The following is a 21,251-nucleotide window of genomic DNA, read 5'->3' on the forward strand; positions in this document are numbered from 1 at the left end:
ATAAGTCAGACTTCAGGATGGAATTGTTCTAAAAGGGTTAATGTTGAAGATTGCAAGAAGCTCCACCCAATATATTAAAATCCTAAGACTTGGGGGAAAGGCTGAACAGCTCTGATCCTGAAAGGAGACAGACCAACCATTTGGCTGCCAGAATTGTCTCAATAACAATATCTATCATATCAGTGCAACTTGTGCGTGATTGCAATCATATCTTGTTCAAGACAGCAACCTTTTCTTATTAGGCTATCTTGTGGTTCCCCCCTAACCACACTTGACACAGAAGGCTCTCAGATGCCAACTTAAAAACAGTATGGGGACAGCAAGTTAGCCTTATTTTTAGATTATTTCCAGTGTAGAAATAGGCCCTTCGGTCCAACAAGTCCACACCGACCCACCAAAGTGCAACCCACCCAGACCCCATTCCCCTACATTTACCCCATCACCTAACACTATGGGCAATTTAGCATGGCCAATTCATCTAACCTGCACATTTTTGGACTGCAAGGAAACCCACGCAAACACGGGGAGAACATGCAAACTCCACACAGTCAGTCGCCTGAGGTGGGAATTGAACCCAGGTCTCTGGCGCTGTGAGGTAGCAGTGCTGACCACTGTGCCACTGTGCCGCCCACTTATGATGACTAAGAGTCCAACTAGTTCATATAACACATTGCCTGCGATGAGCCCCAATAGCAGAATGCACATCCAAGTTGTAGATAGAATTTAAAACAGAAAAGCGAGGTGGGAGGTGACAAAGAGCTGTATTTTACCATGGCAGGGTTCAGTACAATTGCTTGTCCTCTCATAAGAGTCAGTTCTGGACTTCAATAGCATGCTGCTAGTGGTCGAAACAGGTTGAGAATGACACCTCCACCCCTCAGTGAGAGAAAGTCCCACCCTCAAGCAGCTGGTGAATTGCATTCAGTCCCAGAAGCACCAGATGTCAGTAGAAGGCCAGGCTGTGATTTTAAGCTGTCCATAGGAACAGAAGCACATGGATTCTGGAGACAGTCTAGTCTGGACGAGCAGGATTCAAGAGTGGGCAGGTTTGGCAGGTTATTTGATGAGGTGTGAGTGCAGGGTAACATCTTTTGTTGGGTGGGGAGGTGGGGGTTGGTAATGAAAGAGTGCCCAAGGTGCTTGTTACAAGAGGAAAACACCCTACTTTCCTAACTACGTTTTCAACGGGTTGGTGGAAAATGACACCTTTCTCAATTTCACCCATCTGCCTTGCAGCCACATGGCAGCCTGTGCAGTGTAATATTTGGATCAAATTCGGAGAATGCTGGAGACACATAGGAGGTCTGGCAGCATCTGTGGAGAGAAATCAGAGTTAACGTTTCGGGCCGAGTGACCCTTCCTCAGAACAGTGCTCTAATTTCCCTCCACAGATGCTGCCAGACTTACTGAGTTTTCCAGTAACTTCTACATTTGTCTCTATAGACTGTACACTGCCATGATGTCTTTCCACCACTAACAATGAAACAGGCTATTTATGTACTCAAGGACTGGAATAAGATTTGAATCCATGCTGATCAGTCTCAGAGATACCACTACTATTGGAATCACCTAATATGATCATTGCTGTGAGATGCTATTGGAGCCTTGAAAGTCTTTGTGATGATGAAATTAAATTCAAACAAAATATATTGTTAAGTACAAGTCAAGAGGTTCTTAGATTGCTTTAGAAGATGATAAAATAGTGTGGCACTGATCCTAAAAAGACCAACAGAAGTCTTGAATGATTCAAGACATTAGTTAGGATCATTCTCTTTGTAATTTTACTATGGGTAATATTCCAAGATCAGGATAATTGAATTGTTGCCAGGGCACTGGGGTTCTTTGGACAGGATTTCTAAATCCATTTGGAGTTCTTTAGGGTGGTAGCGTGGGGCAGCAAATACAAAGATTGGCAAGAGTTAAGCAGGTAGCATTGTGTGGATGTACCCTGCGGTGAATTAGACAAACAAGGGAGGCAGCCTTTTCATTCTTAAAAGCTCCAACTATATGGTGCATTCTCCCCACCAGTTGGCATTGTAACAATTCTAGATATCCAGAAAAAAAACTACGGCTCTTCATTGACCAAGAGCAACTGAGAAACATGGAGCATGATCTATGCTTATTATTTGCACATCATTAGATGGCTATCCATTTGAAGACAGATAAGGTTTGTATTCCCATTTCTTTCATGATAGACTCTGCCCATCCTCCTTTCTATACTCCTTGTGAAATCCAGTATTTTTTCATTATATTCAGAAAATAAATAATTTCTTGGATTTTCCAGCTGCTACAGCTATTAAGATTTATTTTAACTGCACAATACCTGGTGACGTCATAAGTTTCTTACAATGTAGTTATCACAGCAAGTCCTTAACCACAAGCCCATTGTACAAACCTAAAATGAGCTAATATACAATGCTAATCCATTACATTTTACCATGTTAACTGAAAACATTCATTTTTGAAAGAACAACAAAGGAAATACCTCACAAAGCCAGGAGGACTAAGATGTCTGTTGGGGTAAATGGTCTATTTCGCTTTAGTGCAAGAGGGTTGGCGTACAAGAGTTAAGAAGTCTTTTTGCAGCTGACTGGGACTTGGTGAGATCACACCTCGAATCACATGCTCAGTTAGGTCTTTGCACCTCAGGAATTTTTAGATTATAGCAATGCAACAAAGGTTCATTTGACTGATTCCTGGGAAGAGGGAGTTGTCCTATAATGACTATTTGAGGAGAAAGGGTCTATAATCTCTGGAGTCTAGAAGAATTGAGGGGGTGATCTAATTGAAAAATACAAGATTCTATGTGAGGGTATATACTGAACTAGGGGCTATAGTCTTAGGGTAAGGGGATAACCAGTTTGCATTGAGTAGCAAAAATGCCTTTACTTAAACGGTTATAAATTTTTCTAATTCTCTATCCCAGAGGATAGTCATTAATGTATTTAAGACAGAGAGCAACAGATATATTTGCCCAAGGAAATCAAGGAATATGGAAATCGGGCAAGAACGTAGAGTTGAAGTTAAGGCTCAGCTATGATCTTTACAAACAGTAAAGTAGGCCTGAGGGACCATAAGACCTACTCCTGTCCTTAATTCACATCTTGATTAGATTCCCTACAGTGTGGACACAGGCCATTTGGCCCAACAAGTCCACACCGAAGAGTCACCCAGCCATTTCCCTAACTTACTCCTGACTAATGCAACTAACACTATGGGCAATTTAGTATGGCCAATTCACCTGACCTGCACATTTTTTGGTCAGTGAGAAGAAACCGGAGCACCCAGAGGAAACCCACACAGACACAGGGAGAATGTGCAAACTCCAAACAGACAGACAGTCGTCTGAGGCAGGAATCAAAATCAGGTCCCTGGTGCTGTGAGGCAGCAGTGCTAACCACTGAGCCACCATGCCATCCTTGAAAGTATGAGGTGAAAGCTCAAGTCACCCCAGATGGGACTTGACCCCACAATCCCTAGCTTAGAAGGCCAATGCCTTATCCATTAGGCCACTGAGGCCATCGTCTTCAGGCCCCTGCTTTAATTTCGACCAGTGCTGAGGTAGACAAATTCAATCAAAGTGACAAGAGGGACATGACAAATAGCTTCAGGTTGCAAGTAGGAAAGGTCAGCCACCATTCTGGTTTCTGGAAATGAATTTAACAGCACTTCAACAGTGGGCTGGGGGGGAGCCATAAAGTTCCCTGCGCGGCCTTCCCCTACCAGCCTGTCTGCAACTTTATAGGGGGAAGCTGAAGCTTTGGGCTGGTGTACTCACCATTGCTCCAGTAGGTCCCTAACGAAATGGCTGTTTAATGGCTGCTTCCTGCTCAGTTTCAAAGGTGGCAGAGAGAATTCTGAGAAAGGGGGAAGCGTGGTGAGTGATCCTGCTGGAGCCTCAGGCAGGGGAAGGTGGAGGAGGTGCATCCCTTTCCAGGTTGGGCATTACCTTCATCCCTGAAGGACTGCCTGCCCGCCCCCTCCTCAAAGACCCACATGACACGCTCCTCTTTTCTTTGGGTTTCAATTCCCAGTGCTGCTGTGAGACGACACAAACTCACCAGCTCCTCGACTCTAAGACTTAGAACCTCCAGGGAGTCCTGCTCCTGGCATTGTGGAGCAGCCGGAAATTCAGATTGACTGGCAGCTTGGAGGCAGATCTTCTTCCCGAGTAAATTCCACCTCCAGCCTGTTACAACCCCTTGCAGCACGGAACATTCCAGACTGTGGGTGGCAGAGCATGAAACCCCACCATCCAGAAAATCATGTCCCCATTGCTTTCCAGGACTCAGTTCACATTCACAACGATTAGAAGATTAAGATCAGCCTGAACTCTCAAGCCCCTTTGGCTGAATGGCCTGCCATAATGCTTTATAATGCTTTGTACAACTCACCACTAAAAGAAATAAACTTACTAAGTTGGTGATGCCTGTTTATTCTGGATTCAATACCAGCCACTATAGCTGGCTGATCAATACTTGCAGATAAAGGAATTTGTGATGAGGTTGATCAGCTCCACCAACAAATTCTCAAGAGCTGGTGAGCAGAGGCTGTGGATCATCAGATGTCAACGGTCCAGGATTTGGCATTGTCTCATTCCACCACAGTGGCAACAGCACAAGGGTGTGATGAGAGTTGGCAGAGTTGATGTTGCCTTTCTGGTTAACTGAAATGGCACCAGTCAAATTCCTGCTGAGTCAGCAGATGCGTAATGGTGAATACCTACAGCACTGGGGCAGGCCATTCAACTTGCCATGATTTTGCTGGCCCCATGAATGAATAGTGATGTACTATTTGACACCTCCAATTTTTGTTGTTTGTACCCCAGTTGCAAACATCAGTTAACCACCTTTTAAAATAATTTGTGAAATTCACTTCCACTGTCCTTTCAAATGGATTCTTCCAATCTCAGTAAGAACATATTCTCCTTACCTTCCCTCTTCGTCCTCTGCAAATGATTTTCAGTCTGTGGTCAGTGACCCATGCCAGAGAGAATAGTGTTTCTCAATTAAAAGCTTTTATCAAAGCAGCAGGCTTGTAAAATCTCCCTGCGACCTTCACTAAGGCATTTATATTAATTCCATTTCCATGTATACAAAGGCTACATTAATTGCTTTTGCTTCAATTGGGAAATAAAACATATAAAGTTCCAAAAAGGCAAAAGGTTAAAACATGTGTGTTTTTAAAAAATATTTGCACCCACTGTTTGATCCCTCACAAGAAGAACAGACATAGAGATGAGATCCTGGAGTGTAGCAGCTTCCTCTATTGTCTCCGTCCTTTCAGGACATGTAAGGAACTACAGCGCACAAGACTGAAAAGTTGAAGGGCAAAAACAGATTTACAGTTTTCGGGAAAAATTAGGAAAACGCAAAAAGAAATGCGTGCACTGAGAGAGAAGGTAAGGTGTTCCTCAGCAGCCACAACTACCTACATGTGCAGTCCCTCTGGTTTTTGGCGAGCTCAAAGCCAGGCCTGCATTCACAGGCTACCCCACCCTTCGGCGCCTCTCGGCAGATGTGTGCACATCCATGATCTTTGTTCATACAGTTCATGCCCTCTGTAAAGAAAGCACAGTAGAGGAAGAGAGAGAAAAAACACAATTAGATTACAAATTCAACATATGCAAAGACTTCCCCACTCTAATTGTCAGTTATTCCTCTTGATCAGTGGTTCTTGAATGATTTTGTCTGTGGGTCACATGGACAGACCAGAATGCCCCACTGTCCCCCCATCCATCTTTCTCCACCTATGTTTACTTGCCACAGTGGGGGAGAAATGAAACGAAACTAATTGGAAGAATGGTGCACCAATGTGGTGATTTCTGGTTCTAAGCTGGAGAGATTCAGCCTCCATGATCAGTCAATTCCTCCTCTTTGTTTTCAGCCCACTTAGCTCACACTAATAACTACCTATGCCTCATACGGTCTGGTTGTCATTCAAGGGGTAAGACTGAGTGTTCGGCGTGGTTGGCTCATACAGCCTTGGCTCTGGTGTTGCGTATCAGTGATTTTCAATCTGGATTGCCCTGGGGAATACTTGCGATCTCTCAGAGGTGCATAGACCAAGCTTTGAGAACCGCAGCTCTTGCTAAAGTCTTTTACTGATACTTAGTGAACAAGTCGAGTTGCACTATAATAACTTACAACTAGTGAGTGATATTGGGTACAACCATAATTATTCAGTAAGCAAATTGTAAACCATACATTGCCTTTTACTTTTTTTTCCCGAACTTGTAATGCTCACAACTCTTTTGCCAAGGTGGGAATATAATTTGATTCATGACACTTAACAATGCTCCCTGGAGCAGTGACTTGAAGACACAGGGAAAACACAGCCCCAATGTCCATATATGTTTCTGCAATGCTCCCTACAATGATTCTATCTGCATCCTCCTGTCTGAGAGCTCAGATTGCTGTTCAATGTTGTGAATAATTGAATTTTCACCCCATACACAGTGATTCCCTTAATCAACAGATCCAACATCTATTTATGCCATCTCTGCAAGAACTCAAATGCAGCTATTCCTTTCTGTATCATTTTTTATGGACTGGTTAATGCGTGCACTATTTTCACTAACAAAAGCAACAGGAAAATGGGCGTAAGAGAAGGACAGATGTATAGCTGAGCAAGTCACCACAATCCTGAATTTAATTTAAAAAACTGTCCATGAGTATTCAAGCTTAAAAAAATGTAAAACTCGCATTTGTGTAGTGCTATTCAAGATTACTTTGACATATAAAGTGGCCAACAGCCAATTAAGTACTTTTTGTGGGGTCATCACTAACTGTCTTCAGAGAAACCAAATTCAAAATTGAAATCATATCAAAGGAGAAGATAGTCTCAGCAATAGTGAGTGAGTAGCATCGACTGTTGTAAAAGCCATTTGTTTCACTAATGTCCTTTTCGAAAGGAATCCTGCCCTCTTTATCCAACCTGGACAACATGTGACACCAGATTCCTAACAATGTGGTGCCCCTTTAAATAGTCTTCTAATATGACCTAGCAAGCAGATCAGTTCAAGACTATAAAGCAACAAATATTGGCTTTGCCAACGACACCTGCATCAATGAAAGAACAGATTTTAAAAACTATTGCAAAGGCAGCACCAATTCACCTACAGCAGCTTTCACAAACAGCAATGGATATAACAATGTTGTGTGCGTGATTGGCAGTTAAATATTGGTCAGGTATCACTTGAGTACTTCTCCGATGTTAGGTGAACGAGGAAGAAATGGAAAAGGAAAATCAGAGGTGATCAGTAGCAATCAAGCATGGAGACTCCTCTCTGAACCTGCAGGAGTGTTATGATGGATACCTGGAGTCATTTCTAATCACTGTTTGGTGGACTGGAGTTTTTTTTTGAAAATTCTGCAAATTTATTCTGGGAATTTATAGCATCAACCAAATCTTAGTGATAAATCTTTTTTCTGCATTTCTTTTCATTTGTCATTTTAAAAATATAAATTTGTGAGCAGATTTCATAGAGCTGTTACCATTAAAAATGTGCAAGTGTCACACACACCAATAGATGACCCAATGGCCTTGTGGTATTACCACTCAACTAGCAATCTAGAGAGCAAAGTAATGTTCAGGGCATCTGGGTTCAAATCCCATCATGGTGAAAGTTGAATTAAATTTGGTGCGGCATGGTGGCTCAGTGGATAGCACTGCAGCCTCACAACACCAGGGACCCGGGTTTGATTCCCACCTCGGGCAACTGTCTGTGTGGAGTTTGCATGTTCTCTGCGTGGGTTTCCTCTGGGTGCTCTGGTTTCCTCCCACAGACCAAAGATGTGCAGGTCAGGTGAATTGGCCATGTTAAATTGTCCATAGTGTTAGGTGGATTTGTTATGGGTAAATGTAGGGGAATGAGTGGGTTACTCTTTGGAGGGTTGGCATGGACTTGTTGGGCCGAAGGGCCTGTTTCTACACTGTAAGGAAACTAAACCAATGGTGCAGATAATGCATCAGCAATGAAAGCTACTTGCAATGACCTAGTGATCTAGACATGAATTACATCTCTAATGTCAATTTGAATCTGGCACCAGGTCGAGGAGATCTCCAGACATCTAGCAACAACGATGCCATCAAATAGGGTAAACCAAATTCTCATCGACAACAAAACAGGAACAGTTATTTCACTTCTTATAAATTTTAGACAATGGAGCAAAAGTTTCAAATATACATATTGAAAGCTGAAATAGCAAAATCTAACTGGTTATTTTTTAAAGAAAGGCTATGGAATTACCATAGTGAAGAAACTTAGCAGTTCACAAACTCAAAATTAGATTTCTTGGGCTACAGACATTATTAAAATTAAGATTTAGTACACCATTAAAGGTGGACTTTATTAACAAAACATAACCATTTCCAATGACTTCCAACAGTAATATCACAACGTGAGAGAGAAGCTTTGTTTTGTCAGTTCAGTGAATTCTAAGTATTCCAGCCTGAAGGGACACCAGCAGGGCAGCCTGTGGAGAAGCAGAAAATCATTAACAGCAAACTTTGGATTTCCATGGTTAACTGTGCACGTATGAAAACCAGGGGGTTGCTGTCAGTTTTATGGGGTAATGATGGCAAAATGAGTTTCACTGTCATTATAGCCATTCAATAAGAACCAACGTTTCTTCCTGATTGATTAATAAAATCTCCTGTCTTCCTTATTATGTCACACAATATTACATTCACTTTCAAACCCAAATCAACCAAAGCTTCTGTCAAGCAGCAACACACTAAAGGCAGTACACAGTCACTTAATAACAAAACATGTTTTGCTGTAATACCAATGCAGCTCTTGATACGAGTACTGCCTCAAATACTGTAGAACAATAATTAATATTTTATATGCCCTAACCCCTCTCACCGCCACTGATGCTCAGTAGCAGTAGTAAGTACTATCTACAAGATGCACTGCAAAAATGTGTCAAATATCTCTAGATAACGCTTTCCAAACTGACAGCTTCCATCCAAGGGCAAGGACAGCAAAATACATAGGAACATGCAATAAAATCAGGTATTACTGGAAAATCCCAGCAGGTCCGGCAGCATCTGGAGAAAGAAATCTCAGCAGCTCCAGTGACCATTCTTCTGAACAACTTCTGACATTTTCCTGCAATTTCTGTTTTTGTTTCAGATTTTCAGCATCCACAGTTCTTTCAGTTTTTGTTTGAACCACCATCTGCAACTCCCCCTCCAAGCCATTCACCATCCTGAACATATACACGTTCCTTCACTGTTGCTGGGTCAAAATCCTGGAAAGCCTCCCCTAATGCCGTAGTGGACCTACCTACAGCCCATGGACAGCAGCGATTCAACAAGGCAGCTCACCGCTACCTCCTCAAGGGCAACTAGGGACAGCCAATAAATGCTGGCCAGCCAGCAATGCCCACATCCCACAAGTGAATAAAAAATACATGATTGATTGTTGCGACATATTCATTTGATCTTCAAAGTAAAGCTTATTTTGAGATTGCAAAAGGTTTCACAAGTTGTGACTTTTCGCAAAACATTACTTCCCCTTTGCCAGGCCTATTCTAGTAGTAATTGCTAGATGGGATGCCATGGGGTTAATTGTCATTTAATGATTTGTTAAAAACTCACAACTTGCATTTATATAATGAATTCACCATGGGAAAGCATCATTACAGCTTAACTTTTAAAGAATCTTGACACAAATCTAAAGGAAAAATAAGATAGCATAAGAGGTGCCAAAGTACTTGATGAAAAATATACTTATTTTTGAAGGACGATGAGCGAAGGAGACTAAGGTGGAGGGGCAGGCACATCTTCTGAGAGAAATCCACAGCATAGTCGTGACAGACTGAAGACATAGTTAAGTTGCATATGGATGGAGATTGCATTCCACCAATCTGCCATCTTGTCCAGAGATCTTGAAGAGTTTTAGAATGTTCAGAAGTTAGGGGTAGGGAGGAGTAAAGTCCTGAAAGGATTTTGAATTATTAAGATGATATTAAATGTAACTAAGTTGATTCTAAATTGGAACTGTTGCTGATCTGGGAACCAACGCAGTCAAGTAAAGGGCAAGTAAGAAATTTGAAAAGATCTACTGACCTCAGACACTCAAAGTGAATCAAAGACATAGGTTCTTCATCAACCGAACTATCATTCTTCTAGAGTTGAAGAGAACACTTTGAGAGAAAGTGAAATGTTTAAATTGCCTGCAATTGCCTGTAAAGTCAGAGATTTAAGGGGAAATGGAATAATGATAAATTATTCAGTACACAAAAGTGTATAATAACATTACCATTGAGAATAAAAGCTTTTGAGAAACTATTGCACATGGGTCTGCAAAGGCTAACACTGACAAGGGCCATAAGCATCACTAATTATGAGAATGTTATGTGAACTTGTGAACAGAAAGACATAGCATCGCAAAGGGGGGAAGACCTAATACCTGGTTGCCCTCAAAATCTCTATAACAATGTCCATCATATCAAGGTAACTCATAACTAGTTGATTACATGCAGTAAACAATATCTTGTTTAAGTACATGGAGTTACCTTTCCTACACCATACTAAACCAAGTGGATCCTATAATTTCCTCCCTGTATAGGATGGTGTGCAGTAGCCCATATAACAGGAAGAGCTGGCCCACCAGACCAGAGAGAGAATCAACAGGAGGGAAAACCTATATCACATCATCCTTATTAATCTATTGCAGATGGATCTGTCCATAATGGCATTGTTAGGAATGACCACTGCAGTGTGCTTATGGATTCAATGTCCTCACTTCACACCAACATTTTCAATCGTGGCATGTAGAATGGCCACCATGCCAAACTGGCTAGCTTTCGAACAATGCTAACAGCCATAAATTGGCCATCCGTGAGGCACTATCTTCAACCCCACAGCCTGTAATCTCATGATCTGGCATATGAAAGAAATAATAATATAGAAAAGAACAAAAACTGAGTTATGTAGTTGGAAGGGAGAAAATATTGAAGTCAGAAAGCAAAAGGGATTATTGGTTAGAAAAACCCTTGCTCAGATTCCAGAGTTCATCCATTTAAAAGGCTTGGAGAAGGGATTCTCAGAATGTTATGTTAATCGAACCTTCCTGATTGGAGTAAGGAAATGGTGTGCAAACATGTGCCTTATCAGTGGCAACTACATTTGAGGGCCTTGAATGGAATCCACCTGCTGGGGCATGCAACTCAGTGGTCAAAATGATTGGATGGGAAGTGAGAAATCCTACAAAACATCAGCCAAGTTGGAACAGTTGGATCACTCATGATCTCAGCTTAGTGTTGGAAGTGATGAGTGTGGTGCAATGCAACTACAGATCCACAGCTTTGTTATTATCTATTTAAAATGAAATTTACCTCTTTCTTTGAAATATCATGATGGTGTTGGACTGGAATGGACAAAGTTAAAACTCACACAGCACCAGGTTGTATTCCAACAGGTTTATTTGGAAGCACTAGCTTTCGGAGCGCTGCTCTTTCATCAGGTTTGTACTTCCAAATAAACCTGTTGAATCATAACCTGGTGTGTGATTTTTAACTTTGAAATATCATGTTAATTCATGTTTGAATTATGTTGATTTAGTTGGTTGTGACAGCAAAAATCTCAAAGTGAAATCTTGTCTGACAATTTTCTTTCCATTGTTTTTGCAGAGACTAATTTCTCTTTTAAAACAAAAAGACATCAGTTTCTAATGGGGTTTTAACATGCTGGAAATACGAGATAATAGCTAAATTGAATTTCTCTTGCTTTCTGTGAACAGGGCATACCTGTGCATCTGTTCCACATTGGCAGCAGGGTGCAATGTTGTAGCAGTATCAAAATTGCTGGTTAAGGGTAGGCCTAGTCCTCAAGTGGAATTCTTCAGTACCATTGTTTGGGAGTATCACTTGACCCAATAGCCTTTGTGGTTTACAGTACATTCAGTCATTTCTTGATATCATACGATGTGAGTCAAATTGGCTGATACTCTTCACCTGTTAACCAGTGGACCTCTGGCGGTGTCTGAAATGGATCAATGATTTTGCATTTCTAACTGGAGATAGATTAAATATTTTAAGCTTTGTTTTTTCACTGATATTCTGGGGTACTCTCATTGACGATGAAGATGTTTGCGGAATTCCCTCCTCTGGTTATCTGTTGGTTTGTCACGATCATTTGTGATTGTTCTATCAAAGACACTTCCATGGATAAACATACAAATAGCCTATGTGGTAGCTTCACAAGGTTGGCACCTCATTTTTAGCTGTACTGGATGCTTTGTCTTGCCTATCATCCTGCATTACTCATTGACCTTGGGTTTGTCATCCAGCTTAATGGTAACGATAGTGCACCTTTCACACAATTGAAAGGATAGCCTAGTATGACAACAATATTTAACCTCTGCTTTGCTTTTATGTATTCAATCAGGACATCTATTGACATTACAGTGCTGATATCTGTTTACTTATGAATTTTATAAGCTCCTAATCTGCACTTCAACTGTGTATTCAATTTAAAAGTGCTAGATTATTATTAAAAGACACCATTGGTAAATTTTAGGGTATGTTATGAACTATTCAATAGCTTCTTACTGCCATAATAAAGATTGAGAGTTCTGTTCATAAAGTGGATCATGGATAAGGCAACGTATTGGAGTGTGGAAGTGAATGGGAGAGGGTAAAGTTTTTGAGGAGGTTAAAGAATCATAGATCTGAAACATTAATCCTGTTTCTTCCTGCATGAGACGCCTGTTAAATATTTCCAGCATTTTCATGTTTTTTTTGTTTGTTTTCTGGTTTCTACAGTATTTTACTTTTACTATAATCCTAAATCATGAGTTTGAGGCAGGATAACTTGCATACACCTGCCTGTGTTTAAAGACATTTTAATTTGAGGAAATGTAAGACTGAAAATTCAGTATAACATTGATCATTTTACAAACTTGATGTTCATTGTTGAATTTATTAATCTCCTAAATGCTGCACAAAATACTGTTATGGACTTTTCCAATGGTCTATTGGAATCTGACAAGCAGGAGGCTGGAAGAACACAGCAAGCCAGTCAATGGAGATTAGATTAGATTAGATTACTTACAGTGTGGAAACAGGCCCTTTGGCCCAACAAGTCCACACCGCCCCGCCGAAGCGCAACCCACCCATACCCCTACATCTACCCCTTACCTAACACTACGGGCAATTTAACCTGGCCAATCCACCTAACCTGCACATCTTTGGACTGTGGGAGGAAACCGGAGCACCCGGAGGAAACCCACGCAGACACGGGGAGAACGTGCAAACTCCACACAGTCAGTCGCCTGAGGCAGGAATTGAACCCGGGCTTCTGGCGCTGTGAGGCAGCAGTGCTACCACTGTGCCACCGTGCCACCCCTGACGTTTCAGGTATAACCCTTCTTCAGGAATGGAGATCGGGGTAGGCGGAGCTACAGATAAAGATTAGATTAGATTATTTACAATGTGGAAACAGACCCTTCGGCCCAACAAGTCCACACCGACCCGCCGAAGCACAACCCACCCAGACCCATTCCCCTACATTTACCCCTTCACCTAACACTACGGGCAATTTAGCCAGGCTGATTCACCTAACCGGCACATTTTTGGATTGTGGGAGGAAACCGGAGCACCCGGAGGAAACCCACGCAGACACAGGGAGAATGCGCAAACTCCACGCAGAGAGTCGCCTGAGGAGGGAACTGAACCCAGGTCTCTGGCACTGTGAGGCAGCAGTGCTAACCACTGTGCCACCGTGCGGGGGCAGGAGTGGGGGGAGAAGGATACGATCTAGTTGGTCGAATGAATCCAGATGGTAGCTGGAAGGAGGTGTCAGTCAGAGGGACGGAAAGGAGGAGGCAGGGCTGGGGAGTTGGGGGATAGGTGGGAAGGTTATTTGAAATTGGAGAACTCAAAGTTGAGTCCTCCAGTCTGTAGGCTGCCCAGGTGAAAGACAATGTGTTGTTCCTCCAATTTGAGGTCCAATTTGCTATGGCAATGGAGGAGACTGAGGATAGACATGTTGGAAGGGAGTGGGATGGGGAATTGAAATGAACAGTGACGGGGAGTTGGGCTGGCCCTTACAGGCCCAGCTGAGATGTTCAGAAACATTTGGTTTACATTTGGTCTCTCTGATGTAGACAAGACCACATCGGGAGCACTGGAAACAGTAAACTAGGTTGGAGGAGAAGCAGATGAACCTCTGTCTCACTGGGAAGACTGTTTGGGGCCCTCCATGGAGTTCGGTGGGTGTGTGGGGGGGTGGGGGGGGTGGTGTGCTGGGTGGTTTTGCACCTTTTATGGTAGCAGGGGAAGGTACTGGGGTATTTTGTCTCTGTTAGAGTCTGAGGCACACCACAATCTTACTCCTTATGCATGCTCCAGAAGCAGAGTGGTGTATTGTTGGTCCAAGATATTTAGCACATAGGGAGCATGAAATTGTCTGTTGAACTTGGTGCTGAGCTAGAGTAAAAGATATACTTTGTACTAGTTCCATAGCTAGGAAAATGGAAGTTCTATATAACAATGAACATTTGAATATGCCAGTGAGACATTTGTGATTTTCCATTCCATAAAATGTCCGGCAATTTCGTTATTACTTCCTATTGCCACATCGACTAAAGACAAATCTGTATTACTTTGAATGCGATTCGCATTAACAAAACTGAATGTAGAAAACTTTAATGCACATCTTGAGTTTATCACCATGAATGTTTCATTTGTTTAAACTTGCAGCTTCACTTTTTCTTTTGTTTGTTTTTACCTTCTCACTCGAGCATAGTTCCTTCACTTTCTTTCCTCCGCTATCCAAGAAATTATGTGTTTACTTTCTTTATTGTCCAACCCTTGCCCCCTTTCTTGGGTGCCAGGGTCACCCATCAATCCTTCACTCATCCTCTCCATCTCATTCATTCACACGCATCTACATTTATATACTTCTTATTATCTCCACGTCCTCGTTTCCTTACCTTCACTCCCATTCTCCCTCCCCGGTGCTGTTTAACTTTTTCGTTTGATTCAATTTAACTGGTTAAGTAGTCTGGAATGAAAAGCTAACAGCCTGTTATCCATTCATCAGTTTCTGAAGACAGATATTTCCCCATCAAAGCAATTTGAAACTGCAAGCAAATAGCGTCTAACAGAGCAGAACAGACTCCATTGTGTGTGACAGGCAGAAAGTAAATCTGCCAAATCAGCTTAATGTGTGATTGACCCCAGGATGCAGCTCATGTACCATGCTAACTAGTATTTATGGGCATAAACAAATTAGTTAAAATCAAAAAGTGTTAAGCAAAACAAAAAGGAGAAATGTGCAGAGGAATTCCATGAGTCCATACCACAGTTTCATAAACTTGGTGACCTGATTAACATTTCTGCAGTTGTTTCCCTTTGTAACGCTTGGCTCCTCGGGGTTAAAATTAGATTAATGACCAAGTAAGTGTTTTTGTTCATTCAAAAATAATTAATTGAAGACTAAACCACAGTATACAGTAATGCCTTCATTTCTCCCCACAGGTATTGTTGCTTTATATGACAGATGCTGGCCTTTAATAGTATTTGTATAATGAAGTAAGATGTTTACAAAAACGCTATTCAAAATGTTCAGGATTGTGAAAAATTACTTTAAGTAGACTGTTCGAAGGTTGAAAAAAATTCTTAACTTAATGGTGTTTAGCTTACACATACAGAGAGACACAGAATTCTGGTATAACATTAGACAGGATGCTGCTGGTCTGAATGACAGTCAGCACGACTGCATCTGTCATCCAGTGCTAAAGAGGGGTTTTGTCTGGATGACATAAAATAGATGAGTGTCAAAAAAGTACAACTTCATTCAGTCAGCATATGTAGCAAAGATTAGAAATCTCCCAAAACTCTACAGGAGACACTGTTCACTATTTGGAGAGTAGTCCTCCTGCTCTACCCCTCCCCCAATTCTTAGCCTACAGAAACTATAGTTCAAGATTAGCGCGGCTAAAATCCTTGCAGCAAATCTGTTTAAGCCTCAACAAAGAGTAGAAGCTTCTCTGAAAGGAAGTTTTGAATGTATTTTGTTCTACATTTTACTTTTAAACCTGTTCCTCATCTGTTAGAACTGCATCAAAAGACGGCTCAGCAAGAGAGAGATGGGTATCTTTGATTTCAAGATTCTTTGGCCATTCTGAAATAGGTCAGCTACTTAAATGAGTAGCTTTTGTAGCCATCCTTGAAATATATGCATTTTTTTAAACAAAGATCAGTAAAGATGACAGAAGTTTAGATAGTATGCTTGATATAAGAGCTTTAAATATTTATTTTACATCGATCATTAAAAACAGAACTGCCATCATCGCCAACATGCACAGATATAGCTTATTTTGCTATTTAAAGAGGATGATTTTCTAATCATTTCATAACCATGTACAACCATAGAAGCACTATGTCATGCATCATGAGGCCATTCAGTCCATTGTGTCTGTTAACTCGTTGTTAGAATAATTCACAAGGAAACTCAATTATTTGCTTTCTTCCCTTTGCTCAATAACTTCGTCTACTTCAGCTGTTTATCCAAACTTCTCTTACAACTTACAGTTGCCTGTGCCTCAACCATGTGGTGAAAAGATTTGTTACAACTTTACACAAAGAAAATTTCTCACTCTCTCTCTCACGTCTTTCACTCAATCTTAAATTGATGAAGTTAAAAGTCACACAACACCAGATTATAGTCCAACAGGTTTAATTGGAAGCACACTAGCTTTTGGAGCGCTGCTCCTTCATCGGGTGGTTCCATAACCTGGTGTTGTATGATTTTTAACTTTGTACACCCAGTCCAACACCAGCATCTCCAAATCTTAAATTGACGATTATTACTTAATTTATTGTCAAGTGTATCTTGTTACAAATATTGCTCATTCCAATTTTTACAAAGGAAAATCACTTTCCTTTGTCTTGCATTCAAAGTCCAGTGTTAATTGACTCTATTAAATATCATACAAACACATGAAAATGGTCCCCTGAAATAGTCCAATGTCTCGACCTGGCCTGTCCCAGGCAATTGTGTGCTGTGTGTATTACAAACCACACACAATCCATGCAACTCATATAATCTTCTAGGAAAAGCAAAGTTCGGGCCAAATGGAGGAGCAGAACCTGGAAAATTCCTCTCTGAATACAGGTCACAAAATCTAGTCTGGGGATCATGTTGGACTTGATCTACATTACAGAATACATATCTCTCACATCAGGCAGTCTCTGGACATTATCTCTGCTCGTGTGCAAACAAGTCGATTCATGATTTGCCTAATGTTGCTTTTGTTACTTGGACCTATAGCTGTTCTACTGCTGATATCCTCAAAAATAATAGCTTTGTCAATGAAATTTACATAATTGTGCCACATCTGCCAAATCATGAAAATAAATATCCCTTAAAAATAGGGATAGGAAACAGGGTCATAGGAATTAACCAACTTATAGTTACTGAAAACGTTCATTCATTTTCTGTTCCTCTTTATTTGGGAACAGCGGTGTGGTTGTGGAAGATATGTTTTCATTTGAGTTTGCATCACAAACAAACACATAACAATCCCACAGATGAGTTTTAATGTCTGCGAACAACCCAGCTCACTTTGCCTTTAGTTAAGCTTTAGAAAATGACATAAAAGTCTTTCGCCTCCCCACCCACATCCCCCAACTTTCTTTACTCCTACTTCACACATAGGTAGAGTGGGGCGAAATAAGTTTTTTTGCCCAATTAATTCTGTTCCTAATTGCTTGACTGATTTGTCCATCCCACCAAATACAAGGAAATGGGAACACAATCCCCACCTCTAACATAAACCTTATAAGTTGACACTGACCTTTAAGGCTTGTATGGCAAATGCTATTTCTGGGTTTCCTGCCCACAGTCCCAATGGCTTTGGTAACTTATACCTTACTTCCCAATGTTATAACAAATACCAGCTAAGCTTCTGTAATAGATTACAGATTAAAAGAGCAAAACTCTCTCAAATAACATCTTAAAACCCATTTTTGGCACCAAATATGTATTTTTTATGGAAAGCGCATTATATTGAATTTGTTAAAAAGTTGTTTAGGGGATGTAGGCATTGCTGGTTAGGCCAGCATTTACAGATCATCCTAATTACCCTATAGAAGGGGGTGGTGGTGAACTACCTCCTTGAACTGCTGCAGTCCTTATTATGCTGGTACACCCATAATGCTGTAAGGGAGGGAGTTCCAAGATTTTAACCCAACTACAGTGAAAGAATATTGACCAAAATGTTGATTGGACCCCACAGGCAGTGAGGCCCCCACGTATTTGCTGCCCTTCTCCTTCTCGGTGGTACAGGAGATGTATTTGGAAGGTGCTGTCTAAAAGAACCTTATTAAGTTGCTGCAGTTTATCATGTAAATGGTTCGTACCGCTGTGACTGAGGATGGTGTTTCAAGGTCTGATTGTTGAAGATGTTCAAAAGGGTGCCAAGCAGGTTGCTTCACTTTATCCTGGATGGTGTCAAGCTTCTGGATGTTGTTGGAGTCGCACTCATCCAGGCAAGTGTGGAGTAGTCCATCACACTCCTGACTTGCAACTTGTAGACAGTAGGCAAGCTTTTAAAGAATCAGGATATTAGTGAGCTAGATAGGTTTTTGCAGAGAGTGGCAATGGCCGAATGGTGATGAGGCAGCTTTTATTCCAGTTTTTTTCTTATTGAATACAAATTTCACTATTTGCCATAGTGAGCTTTGAACCCCTATTTCCAGAATTCTTTTCTGGGGATCTGGATTATTAGTCCAGGGACATTACCATTATTCCACCCCTTGCCCTTTAGAGTTCCATTCTTTAATCCAAACTCTAAGGGTGAAGAAAAGGAAACAAGAGGTTTGCATTTCGTAGCATCTTTTAGAATCTCAGGACATGCTTCACAGCCAATGAGTTAAATTTACTGCTGTAATGTCAGAACAATACTTTGCCCTGTGAGCTCTGAGGAAAGAACAGCGTTATAGTTAATTCATGTGTTTAGCAGTGACAATTGAGGCATAGATATTGTCCAGGTCATAGCATCTGTTGTTCAGAATGGCACGATGAACCTAAGGAACAGATGGAATTTTGGCTTGTGTCTCAATAATAATCCAGATCCCCAGAAAAGAATTCTGGAAATAGGGGTTCAAAGCTCACTATGGCAAATAGTGAAATTTGTATTCAATAAGAAAAAAAACTGGAATAAAAGCTGCCTCATCACCATTCGGCCATTGCCACTCTCTGTAAAAACCTATCTAGCTCACTAATACATTTAGGGGAAGGAAACCTGGCATCCATATCTGGTCTGCCCTGTGAGAGACTCCAGACCCATAGCAATATGCTGGCTCTCATCAGGCCTCTGGGAACTTAGGACTGGGCAACAAATGCTGTCCTAGCCAGTGCCAACCACATCCTAACGAAGAACAAAAAAATCACGCAGGAAGTAATATTGGAAGAATTTCAATGTTGGTAGACTACAGTAACCAAGCAGAATCTGTAAAGACATTTGCAGGGTGATAGAAGCTTCCTCAACAATTCTGAACTCTAATATCTTCCACAAAAATAGTCCAGTGAATGGATGGATTATGGGTACAGAGCTGCTGGTATCATCCTAGGCACTGGATGTGATAAAAGCACATGCTGCTCAAGTAACACTGCAGCTTCTCTGCACTAACTCCTGAGGTGATGTTCCAATAGCTGTCACACAAAGCAGTCAAGCAAACTAACCTACTCACAAACTGCATTATAACCTGCAGTCAATACCCCACATTGCTCTGTCAGGAACTGCAGGTAAATCCTATCCCACTGACAGGAAATAACCACCGTATTGGTAATACATGGTTGGGAGACAGAAGTCCTGGGAGCTCTTGACATTGATTCCAGACACTAAGTTTTACAGCATCAGGCTGAACATGGCCAAAGAAATCTGTTAAAACCGGGTGAGGAAGGTCAAATCAGCTTGATTCTTTAAGCCCTCTTGGTCAGTCACAATAGATATTTCTTATTTCTTTTTAGGACTCAGTTGTATCACACTCGAATAGAAAGGTAATTAATGTGATAATAATGCAAGAGTGGGAGCACAACAAAAATTCACCAAACTTTCTCCCAGCAGGACTGTCCTGTGAAGATAGATTGGGCAAAATGAGCCTGTATCCTCTCATGTTTTCATGACTGAGGAGTGATTTCAAGTGTCATGAAATATTCATTTTCAGATGTTTCATCACCATACTAGGTAACATCTTCAGTGAGCCTCTGGATGAAGGTGAGCAAACCTACATCCAGAACCTCAACCTGAGCTACAAATCTTCTCAAAACTCACTATCACAAAATACTTAGAGATGGTAGGTGCTTGTAAGATGCTTCCTTTGTTTGAGGACTCTAGATCTTTAGAAAAAGGAGATACCATAGTGGGAGAAAGAAAGTAAACAGGTTTAAACGTGTCAGCAAAAGAAATACTCAGTTAACCAGAAGTCAGGCAAACATTAGTTGAGACCAGTCACTTAAAAAAATTCAGAAAACCAACTATTTATAGAAAGAATGAAAACAGACGAACACACAACTCAAAACAAAAGCAGTCCACTTAATGGTACCACATTCATCACCTTCAAAATGAACCTCCTCCACAATGATGAACCGAGTCAAGAGAGACCATAACTCTATCCATTATAAAACCATTCAAGAATCTTGTTAACATTCCAGAATGAAAGGTCCAATTAATTGGAACACCATCCACTGCCTTCATAAGCATTCTCTCCTGTCACCACCACGGCAGCAGGGTGTACCACATACAAAATGCAATGCAGCAATTTATCAAAGTTAACAGCATCTCAAAGATCTGCAACTCAACTAGCTAGAAGGACAAGGCCAGTAAGCTCATGGGAAGACAAGGAAGTGCACAGTCCATCTAAGCACACACATTACTGACTTGAAAATACAAAGCTGTTCCCTCACTCTCACTTGATCTTGCATGTCCCTACATAGAGTCAGAGATATACAGCATGCAAACAGACCCTTCATACCATCTCGTCCATGCCGACCAGATAGCCCAACCCAATCTAGTCCCACCTGCCAGCACCCAGCCCATATCCTTCCTATTCATATACCCATCCAAATGCCTTTTAAATGTTGCAATTGTACCAGCCTCCACCACTTCCTCTGGCAACTCATTCCATACATGTACCACCCTCTGTGTGAAAAAGTTGCCCCTTAGGTTTCTTTTATATCCTTCCCCTCTCACCCTGAACCTAGTTCTGGATTCCCCAACCCCAAATGTT

The 21,251-nt window shown here is 41.3% G+C and overlaps 1 protein-coding gene across 2 annotated transcripts in view; it reads right to left on the reverse strand.

The window, feature by feature from the left end:
* The window catches only part of scube1 (signal peptide, CUB domain, EGF-like 1), a 274,231-nt gene that overhangs the window by 131,712 nt on the left and 121,268 nt on the right, over positions 1-21,251 (reverse strand). For both annotated transcript variants that reach the window (XM_072552384.1, XM_072552385.1), the window contains exon 5: positions 5,435-5,560. In XM_072552384.1, coding sequence (XP_072408485.1) covers positions 5,435-5,560 — 126 coding nt within the window. The remainder of the gene's footprint in view (positions 1-5,434; positions 5,561-21,251) is intronic.

The sequence above is a fragment of the Chiloscyllium punctatum genome, chromosome 32, assembly GCF_047496795.1.
Source record: "Chiloscyllium punctatum isolate Juve2018m chromosome 32, sChiPun1.3, whole genome shotgun sequence".
NCBI classification, from domain to species: Eukaryota; Metazoa; Chordata; class Chondrichthyes; order Orectolobiformes; family Hemiscylliidae; genus Chiloscyllium; species Chiloscyllium punctatum.